The sequence below is a fragment of the Salvelinus alpinus genome, chromosome 17 (assembly GCF_045679555.1).
Source record: "Salvelinus alpinus chromosome 17, SLU_Salpinus.1, whole genome shotgun sequence".
Lineage (NCBI taxonomy): Eukaryota > Metazoa > Chordata > Actinopteri > Salmoniformes > Salmonidae > Salvelinus > Salvelinus alpinus.
The window spans coordinates 32,072,781-32,091,672 of NC_092102.1; the positions used below are offsets into that span (position 1 = coordinate 32,072,781).

An 18,892-nucleotide genomic window follows, 5' to 3' on the forward strand; every position below is an offset into this window, starting at 1 on the left:
TGATCCTTTGTTGTAAAAGGCTCTGTTCTGTTGTTACACTCACAGCTTTTCCTGAAAGTCCAGCCGGGCCATCTTTGCCCTGTCAATCAAAAGAAACAACATAAAATTCCAAAAGGACACGTTTAAGAGGCATCTGCCTTTGATTTCAGTCTGGAAAATTTGACAGATTTTGAACATACCATGCTCTTAAATAAGTTGTCTGTTAATACAAATCCAGTTACAAATGTTACTCAATTACTGTGTGTGTGTGTGTGTGTGTGTGTGTGTGTGTGTGTGTGTGTGTGTGTGTGTGTGTGTGTGTGTGTGTGTGTGTGTGTACGCACATGCGTGTGTGTTTAAAGACTAACACCATTTCAGCAGAAAGTTGTGAAATATGTACATCCTTCTGGCCATTTTTCTTCTCATAAAAGTTCAATCGAAACATGACTGAAATGAAACCCACCCTAGAGCTATACATGGAATGGCTACCAGTGATAGACAGACTGGGTGTATGAAGTGCTTTAACCCACAGTTGGTTGTAGTTACCCTCTGCCCTAAATCTCTCAATGGGCAATGGGGAGAAATAAACAGTGCTAAAATGGACCTGACGGAGCAGAGTGGTCACATGATGAAAGCCTCCAGTTGGTTTGGACAGGGGGTAGGGAAGTGGAGGGGGAGGAGGTGTGAGGGGTAACTTTAGATGCTCTCGTAGAGTATGAATGAATGGGTACTCTGTATGGCTGGCTGGTCTTCCAAGCTGTGGTGAATTGACTTTACTCCACCAAAGCAACACAAGTATTCAATCCCCAAAATCTAATAGACATAAAATATAATAGACAAAATTGATAGACAAAGATACAGTATGTATATCAAATTTATGGAATTTCTGTTATGATCAGTAAAGTTGCAAGCTCTGGTAACATATGACATTTTTGTAGAAGTTATTTTTGTTTTAAAGCACATAATCCAATTTCCCCTCTAACATATAGTATAGATATGGACTTGATGTCTGGTTTAAGTTGCGATTTATGGCTTTTCCCATATCTGTCATGATTGGCTCTGATGGGTCATCGGCTGTCGTCTGGCCAATAGGAGGCCTGTGTGCAGAGTGTTTAGTGATTACCAAATAAATACCTGTGGCACAGGGATTTGACTCTCAGTGTGAGGAGTCAATATGTTATAAACTGGATTACTAGAGAGCATTTGACCACAATTTTACTGCAAGAGCCATATTGAAACACCGCTATCAATGATGGGAAATTTAAACAACTTGATCAACCTTGATTAGAAAAAGAATATCAGTCATACTTGGATTTTCAGTCCATTTGATAAACTAATTTTTCTCTTTTTCCCCTAAGAAATTGTAGAAACTTAAAAACGACTTTGATTATTATCAGGATCAAAGACAACACCTTCCCTATAAAAAATTGGCATAAAGCTCAATGTACTGTAGATCCACGTAGGTACAGTGAGGGAAAAAAGTATTTGATCCCCTGCTGATTTTGTACGTTTGCCCACTGACAAAGAAATTATCAGTCTGTAATTTTAATGGTAGGTTTATTTGAACAGTGAGAGACAGAATATCAACAAAAAAATCCAGAAAAACGCATGTCAAAAATTTTATAAATTGATTTGCATTTTAATGAGGGAAATAAGTATTTGACCCCTCTGCAAAACATGACTTAGTACTTGGTGGCAAAACCCTTGTTGGCAATCACAGAGGTCAGATGTTTCTTGTAGTTGGCCACCAGGTTTGCACACATCTCAGGAGAGATTTTGTCCCACTCCTCTTTGCAGATCTTCTTCAAGTCATTAAGGTTTCGAGACTGACGTTTGGCAACTCGAACCTTCAGCTCCCTCCACAGATTTTCTATGGGATTAAGGTCTGGAGACTGGCTAGGCCACTCCAGGACCTTAATGTGCTTTTTCTTGAGCCACTCCTTTGTTGCCTTGGCCGTGTGTTTTGGGTCATTGTCATGCTGGAATACCCATCCACAACCCATTTTCAATACCCTGGCTGAGGGAAGGAGGTTTTCACCCAAGATTTGACGGTACATGGCCCCGTCCATTGTCCCTTTGATGCGGTGAAGTTGTCCTGTCCCCTTAGCAGAAAAACACCCCCAAAGCATAATGTTTCCACCGCCATGTTTGACGGTGGGGATGGTTTCTTGGGGTCATAGGCAGCATTCCTCCTCCTCCAAACACGGCAAGTTGAGTTGATGCCAAAGAACTCAATTTTGGTCTCATCTGACCACAACACGTTCACCCAGTTGTCCTCTGAATCATTCAGATGTTCATTGGCAAACTTCAGACGGGCATGTATATGTGCTTTCTTGAGCAGGGGGACCTTGCGGGCGCTGCAGGATTTCAGTCCTTCACGGCGTAGTGTGTTACCAATTGTTTTCTTGGTGACTATGGTCCCAGCTGCCTTGAGATCATTGACAAGATCCTCCTGTGTAGTTCTGGGCTGACTCCTCACCATTCTCATGATCATTGCAACTCCACGAGGTGAGATCTTGCATGGAGCCCTAGGCCAAGGGAGTTTGACAGTTCTTTTGTGTTTCTTCCATTTGCGAATAATCGCACCAACTGTTGTCACCTTCTCACCAAGCTGCTTGGCAATGGTCTTGTAGCCCATTCCAGCCTTGTGTAGATCTACAATCTTGTCCCTGACATCCTTGGAGAGCTCTTTGGTCTTGGCCATGGTGGAGAGTTTGGAATCTGATTGATTGATTGCTTCTGTGGACAGGTGTCTTTTATACAGGTAAGAAACTGAGATTAGGAGCACTCCCTTTAAGAGTGTGCTCCTAATCTCAGCTCGTTACCTGTATGAAAGACACCTGGGAGCCAGAAATCTTTCTGATTGAGAGGGGGTCAAATACTTATTTCCCTCATTAAAATGCAAATCAATTTATAACGTTTTTGACATGCGTTTTTCTGGATTTTTTTGTTGTTATTCTGTCTCTCACTGTTCAAATAAACCTACCATTAAAATTATAGACTGATCACTTCTTTGTCAGTAGGCAAACGTACAAAATCAGCAGGGGATCAAATACTTTTTTCCCTCACTGTAACTGTTAAAATTCGTTGTGACAAGAAAGTGCTAAAGTGACAAGTTTCTTGATTGCCTCAGCCACGACGACAACTTAAATCAGTAATTGGATGGCAAACCCCTGCTCTACTACAACACTCCACTACCTTACAGTGGTAGTGGTCTCAAAACCAATAAGAGAACCCAACATGCATCGGTGTCTGGCTAACTCACATCAGTGCCATCCTTTCCATCGGGTCCCGGGGGTCCTGGTGGCCCGACTGCTCCTCGTGGACCGGGTCTCTGCAACACAAAACCATGACCTCAAAAATCAATACAACAAAAATTCCCGGAAAACAGTGATCATCATGCTATAAATGGCCTAAAATCAAACTGCTTATGTCTAGGCTACTGTTAAAATGGACATGGAAGGAATGTGCGCATTAAGGATGAAAACAGACAGGATACAATTACACCACCAACAACCAAGAAGCCTAAAATGCTTTGAAAGTGGTCGAATAAGTGTGAATTGATCGTGCATCATTATTCAGAACACAAATAAATGGTCACATTTTGCAGGTTGCAGTAGGCAAGGTTATAATGCATTTCTCTTAATCTCCTAAACAATAAACTACAACAACGTAAACATACATTTCCCTGATTCTGTTGTAAGAATGTGAAAAATATTAATATGTACTACAAAATATGATGCCAAAGCTATGCGAATCAAATAACCGTTAAACAACCATGCGCCCTGGCGCAGAAATGCCCAAAATTACGCACAGACAGTGCGAATAAATCATGGGGTCAAACTCATAATTTAAGTGTAATAAAAGGATGAACATATCACAAATAATTCATACAAAGAGTGTATTTAATATAAGACTGGAAAAAATAAGCTTTCGTTTTTCCTAGAGCTTCCCAGGAGCACGGCTGAATGAACAAAGGTGTCATTGTGCACAGGCCACTGGTCTCCAGGTTCTGCATTCCTCAACCTCAAGGAAAACATAACCCCGACTCCAGAAACGTGCAAGTAAATGAAAAAGAATTACTGCAAAGACAGTCCTTCACGGACACCTGTGTACGATTAAATAAACAAACGGATAGTGAGTTTGCTTTATCTGTACAATTTGACCGCATTGCTTCAATCGACACTTTATATAGGCTACAACCTTATAAAACAAATACAAACGTAGGAACATAAACGAAATCGTCTATATATCACCGCTATCTAAAACTGGGTCAACTGTTTATGTCAAAATCGATGGTGAATAGCCTAACAAACGTGCAGGTAGCTGCCTTACAGGTAGCCTAATTACTATGGAAGGGTTAGACGGTCACATTTACACCCAAAGGGTAGCTAAGGCAGAAATTAGGAACTGAATGAGAATAACCTCATGCTAGTTATCAAATGCCTCTAAATACATCAGGCAGTTTACAAAGTAGCTACTTCGAACACAGGGTAGCGGATGAAAACAGTAGGCATGGATTGATAACGGGCGCCCCAAAGCCACCACTTACCTGGGCTGTAGATGATGTCAAAAGCTGGCACAGCAAGAGCAGCCCGAGAGCTGAAAACATAACCATGGCTCCCCGCTTGCCACTCAAATCCGAGTTTACGCGGTAAAAGTCAAGCCCCGTTCCCAGGCCTTATCGCTCGCTCTCCCCCAGGTTTCGTGACAGACCGCTCCTTCACTTTACAGCGCGCGGCTCCTGAATGGCTTTGACGTTGATTCCAGATAAACCCGAGCCTCCAGCCGAAGGGGCTGAGCTCAGTCGTACTGTAGAGAGGGATGAGGGAGGGGTGGGGACGATTGATGGAGGGGAGAGCGGGGTAGAGGGGTACGACTTCTGAGCCAGAAAAAGCGCTAAAACTTTCTTGCAAATCCATGGGGGCCAATGACTGTATATGGGGGCACTACTGCCCAATCCGAAACCGACCTCTACAATCTTATCTCCAAGTTGTGCAGATGTAAAATGTTTGGGTAGGTGAAAGCAAAATGGTGGAAACTTCACCCGCCTAGAGGAGCTACACCATATCCAAACCATTGAGAGCAACATGAAGTACGCACCCATAGGGCAGAAGCTACACTAGGTTTTGGAACGTATTGGACCTGAAATCAGAGACTCCTGGGAGGACTGACCCTTCCTTGGTCCACAACTAAGCTTCCCTTCCACCAACATGCAACTTCAGTTTGAACTTAAAGACTGCCTCATTATCATACCAGGTAGCACATTGGATAAGCAAGCCTACTCTGAATACATTCACCATTTTGACAGTATCCATGCCACTGCACTACACTTCTCCTCAGCTGTTAGCATAGTACAGTATTCAGACAAAACCAAGGTTGGAATATGAAGAACTTCATAATTCTAGAAAAAAAATGAAAACAAATAAGTTGCACAATCTTTATTTTGTTATTTAACAGGAAAAGGGTAGTTGAGGTTGCATGGACAAAGGAATCTGAAATTCCATCCCTCACCCCACCCAAGTGGAGTATATTTCATTAACCCTTTCTATACACAATTTCAATACATGTACAATTAATAGGTTAATTCATTTGCCTAATATTTTAAAATGGAATTCATGACAAAATCTTCACCAGGGTGAAAAACAAAGATGACCCAAACAATCTCAGAGATGGAAGAAATGCCATCCAATTGGTGACAGATTTTCATGCGAATATTAAAAAATTCTGCATAAAGAAACTGTCAAAATACACTACGATGCATTTTGCATCAAATGCTGCAAAACCCAGCATCATATGGCTGTATTTTGTATCTTGACAACTTGATTGCTGACATGCAAAACATTTTGGGACTATATCAACAATGGAGTTTTCCTTTTAGTGAAAGTACATTTTGTGTGCAATGTCATCACGCACTGATTTTAATGCGCAACAATTCAGTTTGGTGGAAACACCAAACTGGAGTCAAGTGTCGATCATCATGTCACCAGAATAAGGCCCTCGATATCTATTGGAAATTAGCATCAAGCTCATCAACGTGCACTTTCACCACCCTGTGAAGTTCATCAAATTATTTCACAAACTGCATGGTTTCCTGAGTCATTGTGGGAGGATCACACAGCATATGATCGTGTGTCTCCTAGTTTACTTCGATATGATGGTTTCCGCCGCCATATCTCGCATAATTAATTTTAGACAAAAAAGATGCCACCATGTCTGTAGTAACCTGGTATATTTATGTTTACCAATAGATGGCAGTATTGACTCAAGACGGGGGTTTGCTTCCCGCTATCCGTAGCTATTTCCTATGTCTGCCTATTTAACTATGATTAAGAAAGCTTCAGGTAGTTTAAGCCAGGTGCATAAGATAATGTAAAATCTAAGTTAAAATTAAAGACTAAACCGTACGTAAGTCTCATGAGTCGTAATTCTAAAAAGCCTTTAAGGATACTACAATGTCGAACAAACTTGCACCGAAAGTTCCTGTTTCCATCAAAGCGGTCTTGATTTTTCTTTTTACTAGCATGCAAACGTGGTTATGTCTCATACATAACCTCGGAGATGGAAGAAATGCTGTTTACCATCTCCCACAGGGGTTTCCTGAGTAAAAAGGCATCTGGCAAATCAATCAATCAAATCAAATCATATAATACATTAGAAAAATAAACAATTAAACAATCAATACAAATATGCTCCAGAACATAAGGAAAGTACACCCACATCCTATTGATGACATATCATCCAACAAAGCAAAAGTTGTTTTACCAAATAGCTACGTCTCATTATTCCAATACTGCCAAGAAGACAATACAATCAACCAGTCAAATGTTATTTTCTTTTTTTGGCAGTCATCTATAGATCATACCTCTCATACTCAAAATAAAAATTGTGCAACATTCTTGAAATAAACAAATGACATTACAATTACAGTTCCCATTCCACAGTATGGGCTTTCAGTAAAAAAATTAAACAATGTCGTCTGAACAAGGACACATGATACATCATACTAGATACAAAGTAGATTTCCAAATGTATTTTTTCCCCCTGTGCAAAACAACTAAAGTTGTAACAAGCAAGCAACATTTCACTGTATGATATGGAATTAATCATTTCAATTTCAATGTTAGACTTTCCTTATCAATCTCCTCAGTACAAAGCTCCTAACTACTTGCAGTATCAACCATGGAGAACTGATTTTGCCATCATTACCATAATCCCCTTCACAACACAATTTCAGACATGTGAACAAATAAATTCAGTAATCCATACCAACAAAAATAACATACCCACTTGAATGTGAACACTGAGGACAGGAGATGTAAATATAATACAGCCTGAAAAATGTACTGTTAAAAATCAGTGGAAACCACCCAGACCCTACATCCTAGGAATTTCTGTAGAAATCAGAACGTATGCCATTCTGAGAGGATTGGAAAAGTGTAAGCAATATGCAGAGAATTCCATTTGGCCTACAGTATTAGACAGCAATATGGAGCTTTTACCATATGGCTTATACCTATGTTATCTGATGGAGTCAATTTTGGGATTGGCCATAAATGTACACAAGTGAACATATGTCCCTTTAGTCTGCCTCAGATTCCTTCCTTCCTTCCTTCCTTCCTTCCTTCCTTCCTTCCTTCCTTCCTTCCTTCCTTCCTTCCTTCCTTCCTTCCTTCCTTCCTTCCTTCCTTCCTTCCTTCCTTCCTTCCTTCCTTCCTTCCTTCCTTCCTTCCTTCCTTCCTTCCTTCCTTCAGGAAGATCCCATGTCTTGGTCTGAACTTAGCTGGTAGGTGGATTCCACATCCATCACCTCCACTTCATTTTTCACTTCTTTTACATTTGTCTGTCCCTTTAAAGCTTTCTCTGTGTTCTCCCCATCCACTGGCACTGCTTTGTTATCAGTCACATCACTCAAGTCAGTCCTTGGGTGTTTTTCACCTCGTTCTGAGGAGTCTGATGGCAAGTGCTTTTTGGGGGAATCCTTTTTGGTCAAATTCTTCTTGGGCGAATCCTTTTTGGGCGAATCCTTTTTGGGATCATCAGTCTTGACTTTGTGGGATGATGTCACGGACAGGCTCACCTGATTGTAGTGGTGGTGGTGGTTGGGGACAACCATGCCTTCCTCCCGCCTGTTGCTAGGCACGCCCTTGTGACCTTCCCTTTTCTTCTTGGTCGGTTGCGCCAACTTCTCAGACTCCATTTCAGATGCCGCTGGCTTGACATTGACTGAGTTCTGGACGCTGTCCTTGGCTTGACTGTTCTCTTTGAGTCCTTCCTTCATACTGTGGTCTCCTTTAACAGACTCAGGGCTGCCTGAATGGTCCATGTCAACATTGTCAGTATCATTACAGTTCCTGTTTCCCAGCGGTTCAGAGTCCTCTGAGGAGACCGCTAGCCCAGGAGGATCAACAGAAGACCCCTCGGCCTGCTTATCTCGGTCACTACTCACTGCTTCATCAGTCAACTTGGCCGTCTCTGTCACCTCCTCCGTGACATCATTTTCTTCCTTCTCAGCTCCCCCTGCCTCTCCTCCTCTAGCCTTGGCTCGCGGGCAGCCCTCCTCCACTCCCTCTCCGTTTCCCTTCTCCAGCTGTTTCTGGATCTTTCGGGGGCACCACACAAACTTGTCCTTGGGCTCGAAGTGCTGGAAGGCGTAGCGCAGCAGCTCTTTGCGCTTCTGCTTGTCGCGCACTGCAAACAGGAAGTAGTCAAACACGCTGCGCTTGATGCTACTCAGGTTATTTTTGACCAGCGTCTCCTCCAGGAAAAAGCGCACCAGTGGGCTCTGGTAATGCTCAAAGCCTAGCTCCCCCAGGCTCTTCAGGATGCGCGTGATGCGGAGGTTATTGTGCATGTTCCTGTGGTGGGAGGGGGCAAAACAAGAGCAAACACAACCAATATTTAGATGGAGGACCCCTATTCACACACTGAACACCACCTACTACTAAGACAAATAAATTAATGTTTCTCATTTAGAAATTGGACCAAGAATGGTCATAAGTGTTTCAACATGGCCCCAAGAAACCACACCCTGTAAAGTTGGCCAAGACATGACTTCAGCAACTCACCGTTCAAGGTTGGCGAAGCGTTCCTTCCAGTTGTCGGCACGTTTGACTTCGCCTGTGTCTTTGTTGACCAGCTGCATGCCATAGAACCGCAGCATGAGCTCGTAGGACTCTACCAGCCTGTTCTTGGCCTCCTCACTCTCCCGGAAGGCCTGATTACACAGTGGGACAAGAGCACAGAGATCAGATTATAATCATCGCTTTGATGGAGAAGCTCCATTCATATCAAAGTTTCATCTGCTTACTGGACCCAAGGGAGTCCTTCGACAAGTCACCCTATGCTTACGATTTCATTAAACAACTCATTTTGAGAAAGGAGCATTGATGTGCCCCTAATACACCACAAAGATCAAGCAAAACATTATGGTGAAGCACTCACCTGAATCTCCTTCTTGGTGAGCTCAGAGGCCATGTAGTTCACTCCTGGCTCCCGCAGTGGAAACAACCTGAGAGCAACAGTGAATTATAACTTGAGATGGCTACATATAAAAATTGTATTTGTCACATGTGCCGAATAAAACAGCTTACCGTGAAATGCTTACTTACAAGCCCTTAACCAACAATGCAGTTAAGAAAATATTTACTAAATAAACAGAGTAACACAAAATAACTATATATATATATATATATATATACACACACACACACATATATACACACTACCTTTCAAAAGTTTGGGGTCACCTAGAAATGTCCTAGGTATAGAGAGAAATAGTCAACGCGTCATAATTCCTATAATAACTACAACCTAAAACTTCTTAATTGGGAATATTGAACCACCAGCTTTCATATGTTCTGAGCAATGAACTTAAATGTTAGCTTTTTTACATGGCACATATTGCACTTTTACTTTCTTCTCCAACACTGTTTTTGCATTATTTAAACCAAATTGAGCATGTTTCATTATTTATTTGAGACTAAATAGATTTTATGTATTATATTAAGTGAAAATAAAAGTGTTCATTGTTCATTCAGTATTGTTGTAATTGTCATTATTACAAATATATGTGTGTATATATATATATACTGCTCAAAAAAATAAAGGGAACACTTAAACAACACAATGTAACTCCAAGTCAATCACACTTCTGTGAAATCAAACTGTCCACTTAGGAAGCAACACTGATTGACAATAAATTTCACATGCTGTTGTGCAAATGGAATAGACAAAAGGTGGAAATTATAGGCAATTAGCAAGACACCCCCAATAAAGGAGTGGTTCTGCAGGTGGTGACCACAGACCACTTCTCAGTTCCTATGCTTCCTGGCTGATGTTTTGGTCACTTTTGAATGCTGGCGGTGCTTTCACTCTAGTGGTAGCATGAGACGGAGTCTACAACCCACACAAGTGGCTCAGGTAGTGCAGCTCATCCAGGATGGCACATCAATGCGAGCTGTGGCAAGAAGGTTTGCTGTGTCTGTCAGCGTAGTGTCCAGAGCATGGAGGCGCTACCAGGAGACAGGCCAGTACATCAGGAGACGTGGAGGAGGCCGTAGGAGGGCAACAACCCAGCAGCAAGACCGCTACCTCCGCCTTTGTGCAAGGAGGAGCACTGCCAGAGCCCTGCAAAATGACCTCCAGCAGGCCACAAATGTGCATGTGTCTGCTCAAACGGTCAGAAACAGACTCCATGAGGGTGGTATGAGGGCCCGACGTGCTTACAGCCCAACACCGTGCAGGACGTTTGGCATTTGCCAGAGAACACCAAGATTGGCAAATTTGCCACTGGCGCCCTGTGCTCTTCACAGATGAAAGCAGGTTCACACGCACATGTGACAGACGTGACAGAGTCTGGAGACGCCGTGGAGAACGTTCTGCTGCCTGCAACATGCTCCAACATGACCGGTTTGGCGGTGGGTCAGTCATGGTGTGGGGTGGCATTTCTTTGGGGGGCCGCACAGCCCTCCATGTGCTCGCCAGAGGTAGCCTGACTGCCATTAGGTACCGAGATGAGATCCTCAGACCCCTTGTGAGACCATATGCTGGTGCGGTTGGCCCAGGGTTCCTCCTAATGCAAGACAATGCTAGACCTCATGTGGCTGGAGTGTGTCAGCAGTTCCTGCAAGAGGAAGGCATTGATGCTATGGACTGGCCCGCCCGTTCCCCAGACCTGAATCCAATTGAGCACATCTGGGACATCGTGTCTCGCTCCATCCACCAACGCCACGTTGCACCACAGACTGTCCAGGAGTTGGCGGATGCTTTAGTCCAGGTCTGGGAGGAGATCCCTCAGGAGACCATCCGCCACCTCATCAGGAGCATGCCCAGACGTTGTAGGGAGGTCATACAGGCACGTGGAGGCCACACACTACTGAGCCTCATTTTGACTTGTTTTAAGGACATTACATCAAATTTGGATCAGCCTGTAGTGTGGTTTTCCACTTTAATTTTGAGTGTGACTCCAAATCCAGACCTCCATGGGTTGATAAATTTGATTTCCATTGATAATTTGTGTGTGATTTTGTTGTCAGCACATTCAACTATGTAAAGAAAAAAGTATTTAATAAGAATATTTCATTCATTCAGATCTAGGATGTGTTATTTTAGTGTTCCCTTTATTTTTTTGAGCAGTATATATATATATATATATATATATGAGATGGTTTGGGATGAATTGGATGGCAGAGTGAAGGAAAAGCAGCCAACAAGTGCTCAGCATGTGGGAACTCTTTCAAGACTGTTGGAAAATAATTCCTCATGAAGCTGGTTGAGAGAATGCCAAGAGTGTGCAAAGTTGTCATCAACGCAAAGTGTGGCTACTTTGAAGAATCTAAAATATATTTTGATTTGTTTAACACTTTTTTGGTTACTACATGATTCTATATGCATTATTGCATAGTTTTGATGTCTTCACCATTATCCAACAATGTAGAAAATAGTACAAAAAAAAAAAAATGAAATGAGTAGGCGTCCAAACTTTTGACAACAGTCTTGAAGGCGTTCCCACATATGCTGAGCACTTGTTGGCTGTTTTTCCTTCACTCTACCATCCAACTCATCCCAAACTATCTCAATTGGGTTGAGGTCAGGTGATTGTGGAGAACAGGTCATTTGATGCATCACTCTCCTCCTTGATCAAATAGCCCTTACACAGCCTGGAGGTGTGTTGAATCACTGTCCTCTTGAAAAACAAATGAGTGGGACTAAGTGCAAACCAGATGGGATGAATTATCACTACAGAATGCGGTGTTAGCCATGCTGGTTAAGTGTGCCTTGAATTCTAAATAAATCAGACAGTGTCACCAGCAAAGCACCCCCACACCATAACACCTCCTCCTCCATGCTTCACGGTGGGAAATACACATGCGGAGATCATCTGTTCACCCCACGTCACAAAGACACGGCGGTTGGAAACAAAAACATCCAATTTGGACTCCAGACCAAAGGACACATTTCCACCAGTCTATTTTTTTAAAAATGTAACCTTTATTTAACTAAGCAAGTCAGTTAAGAACAAATTCTTATTTACAATGACAGCCTATTGGGGAACAGTGGGTTAACTGACTTGTTCAGGGGCAGAACGACAGATTTTTACCTTGTCAGCTCAGGGATTTGATCCAGCAACCTTTCGGTTACTGGCCCAACGCTCTAACCACTAGGCTACCTGCCACTAATGTCCATTGCTTGTGTTTCTTGGCCCAAGCAAGTCTCTTCTTATTAGTGTCCTTTAGTAGTGGTTTCTTTGCAGCAATTCGACCATGAAGGCATGATTCAAGCAGTCTCCTCTGAACAGTTGAAGTTGAGATGTGTCTGTTACTTGAACTCTGAAGCATTTAATTGGGATGCAATTTCTGAGGTGCAGTTAACTCTAATGAACTTATCTTCTGCAGTAGAGTTGACTCTTCCTTTCCTGTGGCGGTCCTCATGAGTACCCGTTTCATCATAATGCTTGTTTTTTGCGACTGCACTTGAAGAAACTTTCAAAGTCCTTGAAATGTTCCGCATTGACTGACCTTCATGTCTTAAAGCAATGATGGACTGTCATTTCTCTTTGCTTATTTGAGCAGTTCTTGCCATAATATGGACTTGGTCTTTTACCAAAAATAGGCCTATCTTCTGTATACCACCCCATACCTTGTCGTCATAACACAACTGATTGGCTCAAACGCAATAAGGAAAGAACACCTGTTAATTGAAATGCATTCCAGGTGACTACCTCATGAAGCTGTTTGAGAGAATGCCAAGAGTGCGCAAAGCTGTCATCAAGGCAAAGGGTGGCTACTTTGAAGAATCTAAAATACATTTGGATTTGTTTATTTATTTTACTAGGCAAGTCGGGTAAGAACAAATTCTTATTTTACAATGACGGCCTACCCCAGCCAAACCCTCCCCTAACCCGGACGACACTGGGCCAATTGTGCGCCGCCCTATGGGACTCCCGATCACGGCCGGTTGTGATACAGCCCAGGATCGAACCAAGGCCTGTAGTGACGCATCTAGCACTGAGAGTGGTGCAGCCTTAGACTGCTGCACCACTTGGGAGCCCCCAAAATATAAAAGTGTAACACTTCTTTGGTTACTACATGATTCCATGTGGTATTTCATAGTTTATTTCTTCTATATTGTAGAATAATAGTGAAAGTAGTAAAAATAAAGAAAAACCCTTGAATGAGTATATGTCCAAACTTTTGACTTGTATGTATAAAAACATTTGTTGTTGCCTATTTTGCATGTTATTTTGGCATTAATACGTGTCACATAATTTGCAAACTGATATGTAAAATAAAAATTGAGTTAATAAAGTCGCATACAAACATGGTCTCTTTTTTGCTTTCTTGAGTAAGGCAGCTCCAAAATGCAGGTGTTTCAGCCTAGCTCAGTGCTTTCTGTGGTGGTGGGGCAGCCAGCGGAAAATACAGAGCGTAGGGGTTGGTAATGTTCTCTAGTTGCGCCCTGATTGGCTCAGTGTTCTGTCACTCATAGGGACACTACGTCACCGCAAAATCTACAGGGAGAGTTCGAAAATTCAAGTCCCTTGGGTGCTGCCATTACCTTACATTAGAAGTGCCCCTCCAAGAAGGATCAAGGTCATAGGCCACAGATAACAATGGTGTCAAATCATGTTATATCTACCGTAGCTTTGATTGGACTGATCATGTTATCATACTTTCAAAATCTCAGCTAGCGAGCAGTCATCATCATGAATCAAGTCGACAATCTACTGGCAAATCCTTTTCAAGCCTTGTCATATGAAGAGAAATTATAGATAAAACGTATCGGTGCTCATCGGCTATAGACATTACACAACAAGTTGGAAATCTCAAAACTGCAAGTGTTGCAAAGCAACTCACTAGCCTGCTATTCAGTGGAGTGGGTATGTGGTCCAAGTCTGGGTTTAAGGGTCTCTTTTCCAAGCTTAAAGGGATAAACATTCACATGCAACACCATGGCCCAGAAAAAGTTAAATACATTGGCTATGCTGTGAATCCAGCATCTGCCACGTTCAAAACAACTGGCAACTCGGGAATCTCAGACTTCAGTGGAGTTCAAGACAACTGGGAACTTGAAGAAAAAAAAGAGCTCCGACTTGGAAAATATGTTTTGAATGGTCATCCAACTCGGAATTCCAAGTAGGGCACTCAGGCCTCTTTCTAGAGCTTTGACGTTATGATTCAACCTTGTCTCCCTCCCCAGAGTTCCCAGTTGTCTTGAAAGCACCATAAATCCAGAAAATGCCAGACTGATGACAAATTTTGCCCACAAGAAGGACGGCCACGCCATCTTCCTGTTCAAGTGAGCACAGCAAGTTGAGTCCAAAAATGTCTTGTAATATGCCAGGGAGATATGTATACTGTAGCTAAGAAAGTAATACTAGTAGCCCATGTGCCTCACCATAATAATTTGGTCCCTTTCCCCCCCTCATAACTTAGCCTACCGTTCTGACTTGGTGGTGCACACGTAGCCTATAACATTTTTCAGAGGAATGTCATCATTGAATATTGTAAGAGCTTTGTATTTATTATGGATCCCCATTAGCTGCTACCGAGGAAGCAGCTACTCTTCCTGGGGTCCGGCAAAATTAAGGCAGTTATACAAATTTAAAAACATTACAATACATTCATAAACATATTTCACAACACACTGTTTGCCCTCAGGCCCCTACCACATATCTACAACACAAGATCCATGTGTATGTACAGTTGAAGTTGGAAGTTCACATACACTTAGGTTGGAGTCATTAAAACTCATTTTTCAACCACTCCACAAATTTCTTTAGTTTTGGCAAGTCGGTTAGGACATCTACTTTGTGCATGACAAGTCATTTTCCCAACAATTGTTTACAGATATTATTTCACTGTATCACAATTCCAGTGGGTCAGAAGGTTACATACACTAAGATGACTGTGCCTTTAAACAGCTTGGAAAATTCCAGAAAATGATGTCATGGCTTTAGAAGCTTCTTTTAGGCTAAATGACATAATTTGAGTCAATTGGAGGTGTACCTGTGGATGTATTTCAAGGCCTACCTTCAAACTCAGTGCCTCTTTGCTTGACATCATGGGGAAATCAAAATAAATCAGCAAAGACCTCAGAAAAAAAATTGTGGCCCTCCACAAGTCTGGTTCATCCTTGGGAGCAATTTCCATCCTTGGGAGAAATTTCCAAACGCCTGAAGGTACCACATTCATCTGTACAAACAATAGTACGCAAGTATAAACACCATGGGACCACGCAGCCGTCATACCGCTCAGGAAGGAGACGCGTTCTGTCTCCTAGAGATGAACATACTTGGGTGCGAAAAGTGCAAATCAATCCCAGAACAGCAACAAAAGACCTTGTGAAGATGCTGGAGGAACAAGTACAAAAGTATCTATATCCACTGTAAAACGAGTCCTATATCGACACAACCTGAAAGGCCGCTCAGCAAGGAAGAAGCCACTGCTCCAAAACCGCCATAAAAAAGCCTGACTACGGTTTGCAACTGCACATGGGGACAAAGATTGTACTTTTTGGAGAAATGTCCTCTGGTCTGATGAAACAAAAATTGAACTGTTTGGCCATAATTACCATCGTTATGTTTGGAGGAAAAAGGGGGAGGCTTGCAAGCCGAAGAACACCATCCCAATCGTGAAGCACGGGGTGGCAGCATCATGTTGTGGGGGTGCTTTGCTGCAGGAGGGACTGGTGCACTTCACAAAATAGATGGCATCATGAGGGAGTAAAATTATGTGGATATATTACAGCAACATCAAGACATAAGTCAGGAAGTTAAAGCTTGGTCGCAAATGGGTCTTCCAAATGGACAATTACCCTAAGCACACTTCCAAAGTTGTGGCAAAATGGCTTAAGGACAACAAAGTCAAGGTATTAGAGTGGCCATGACAAAGCCATGACCTCAATCCTATCGAAAATGTGTGTGCAGAACTGAAAAAGCGTGTGCGAGCCCGTAGGCCTACAAACCTGACTCAGTTACACCAGCTCTGTCAGGAGGAATGGGCCAAAATTCACCCAACTTATTTTGGAAAGCTTGTGGAAGGCTACCCGAAATGTTTGACCCAAGTTAAACAATTTAAAGGCACTGCTCCAAAATACTAATTGAGTGTATGTAAACTTCTGACCCAGTGGGAATGTGATGAAATAAATAAAAGCTGAAATAAATCATTCTCTCTACTATTATTCTGACATTTCACATTCTTAAAATAAAGTATTGATCCTAACTGACCTAAGACAAGGGATTTTTACTAGGATTAAATGTCAGGAATTGTGAGAAACTGAGTTTAAATCTATTTGGCTAAGCTGTATGTAAACTTCCAACTTCAACTGTATGTGTCGGTGTTGCGTCACAGCCCCCACTGCTCCATAAGGTCTATTTTTATCTTATTTTTTTTGTCTGATTCTAATGCTTGCATCAGTTACTTGATGTGGAACAGAGTTCCATGTAGGCATGGCTCTATGTAGTACTGTGCGCCTCCCATAGTCTATTCTCGACTTGGGGACTGTGAAGAGACCTCTGGTGGCATGTCTTGTGGGGTATGCATGGGTGTCCGAGCTGTGTGCCAATCATTTAAACAGACAGCTTGGTGCTTTCAATGTCAATAACACTCACAAATAAAAGTAGTGATTAAGTCAATTTCTCCTCCACTTTCAGCCAGGAGAGATTGACGTGCATATTATTAATGTTTGCCCTCTGTGTACATCCAAGGGCGAGCCGTGCTGCCCTGTTCTGAGCCAATTGCAATTTTCCTAAATCCCTTTGTGGCCACAAGACTGAACAGTAGTCAAGGTGCGACAAAACTAGGGCCTGTAGGACCTGCCTTGTTGATAGTGCTATTAGGGTAGAGCAGCACTTTATTATGGACAGACTTTTTCCGCTACTGTTGTATCAATATGTTTTGACCTTGACAGTATACAATCCAGGGTTACCTCAACTTGCTCAATTTCACATTATTTATTACAATATTTAGTTGAAGTTTAGTGAATGATTTGTCCCAAATACAATGCTTAGTTTTTTTTTTATATTTAGGACTAACTTATTCCTTGCCACCCATTCTGAAACTAACTGCAGCTCTTTGTTAAGTGTTGCAGTCATTTCAGTTTTTGTAGTAGCTGACGTGTATAGTGTTGAGTCATCCGCATACATAAACACACTGCCTTTACTCCAGTGGCATGTCGTTAGTAAATATTGAAAAAAGCGTCCGAGACAGCTGCCCTGGGGTATTCCTGATTCTACCTGGATTATGTTGGAGAGGCTTCCATTAAATAACACCCTCTATGTTAGACAGGTAACTCTTTATCCACAATATAGCAGAGGGTGTAAAGCCATAACACAAGTTTCTAGCAGCAGATTATGATCAATAATGTCAAAAGCCGAACTGAAGTAAAAAAAGAACAGCCCCACCATTCTTTTTATCAATCTCTCAGCCAATCAGTCATTTCTGTAAGTGCTGTGCTTGTTGAATGTCCTTTCCTATAAGCATGCTGAAAGTCTGTTAATTTGTTTACTGTAAAATAGCATTGTATCTGGTCAAACTATTTTTTCCAAAACCTTACTAAGGGTTGGTAACAGGATGATTGGTCAGATATCTGAGCCAGTAAAAGGGGGCTTTACTATTTTTTGGGTAGCGGAATGACTTTTGCTTCCCTCCAGGCCTGAGGGCACACTTTCTAGTAGGCTTAAATTGAAGATATTGCAAATAGGAGTGGCAACATCGTCTGCTATTATCCTCAGTAATTTTAAATCCAAGTTGTCAGACCCCGGTGGCTTGTCATTGTTGATAGACAACAATAATTTTCCCACCTCTTCCACTCACTTTATGGAATTCATAATTACAATTCTTGTCTTTTATAATTTGGTCAGATATACTTGGATTTGTACTGTCAGCGTTTATTGCTGGCATGTCATGCCCAAGTTTGCTCATCTTACCAATGAAAAACAATCATTAAAGTAGTTAAAGCAATATCAGTCGGTTTTGTGATGAGAAATCGGATTCAATGAATGATGGAGCCGAGTTTGCCTTTGCCAAAATTTCATTGTAGGTGCTCCAAAGCATTTTACTGTAATTCTGTGTTTCATAGTGTAGATTCTTCTATTTAAAACCTCTTAGGGATCCCTAGTGATCCCTTCCCGCTCTAATCCCGCTAACGGGATTGATTTGACAACATCCAGTGAAATTGCAGCGCGCCAAATTCAAAAACAGAAATACTCATAATACAAATTCATAAAACATACAAGTGTTATACATCAAAATAAAGCTTCACTTCTTGTTTATCCAGCCGCGGTGTCAGATTTCAAAAAGGCTTTACGGCGAAAGCAGACCATGCGATTATCGGAGGACAGCGCCCCGCATACAATAAATAACATGAAAATCAGATTTCAACCAGGCAGGTGCGCGACAAAAGTCAGAAA

The 18,892-nt window shown here is 42.0% G+C and overlaps 2 protein-coding genes across 3 annotated transcripts in view; both read right to left on the bottom strand.

The window, feature by feature from the left end:
• Positions 1-5,079, bottom strand: part of LOC139542779 (collagen alpha-3(IX) chain-like) — a 25,832-nt gene extending 20,753 nt beyond the window's left edge. Inside the window, exons 1-3 of the mRNA XM_071348605.1 lie at positions 4,532-5,079; positions 3,245-3,313; positions 44-79 (exon numbers count right to left, since the gene is read on the bottom strand). Of these exons, the coding sequence (XP_071204706.1) occupies positions 44-79; positions 3,245-3,313; positions 4,532-4,597 (171 nt within the window). The 5' untranslated portion in view covers positions 4,598-5,079. The remainder of the gene's footprint in view (positions 1-43; positions 80-3,244; positions 3,314-4,531) is intronic.
• Positions 5,080-5,405: 326 nt separating this feature from the next.
• LOC139542780 (opioid growth factor receptor-like protein 1) overlaps positions 5,406-18,892 on the bottom strand; it is a 49,072-nt gene continuing 35,585 nt past the window's right edge. For both annotated transcript variants that reach the window (XM_071348607.1, XM_071348606.1), the window contains exons 5-7: positions 9,424-9,490; positions 9,048-9,196; positions 5,406-8,837 (exon numbers count right to left, since the gene is read on the bottom strand). In XM_071348607.1, the coding sequence (XP_071204708.1) occupies positions 7,730-8,837; positions 9,048-9,196; positions 9,424-9,490 (1,324 nt within the window). In that variant the 3' untranslated portion in view covers positions 5,406-7,729. The remainder of the gene's footprint in view (positions 8,838-9,047; positions 9,197-9,423; positions 9,491-18,892) is intronic.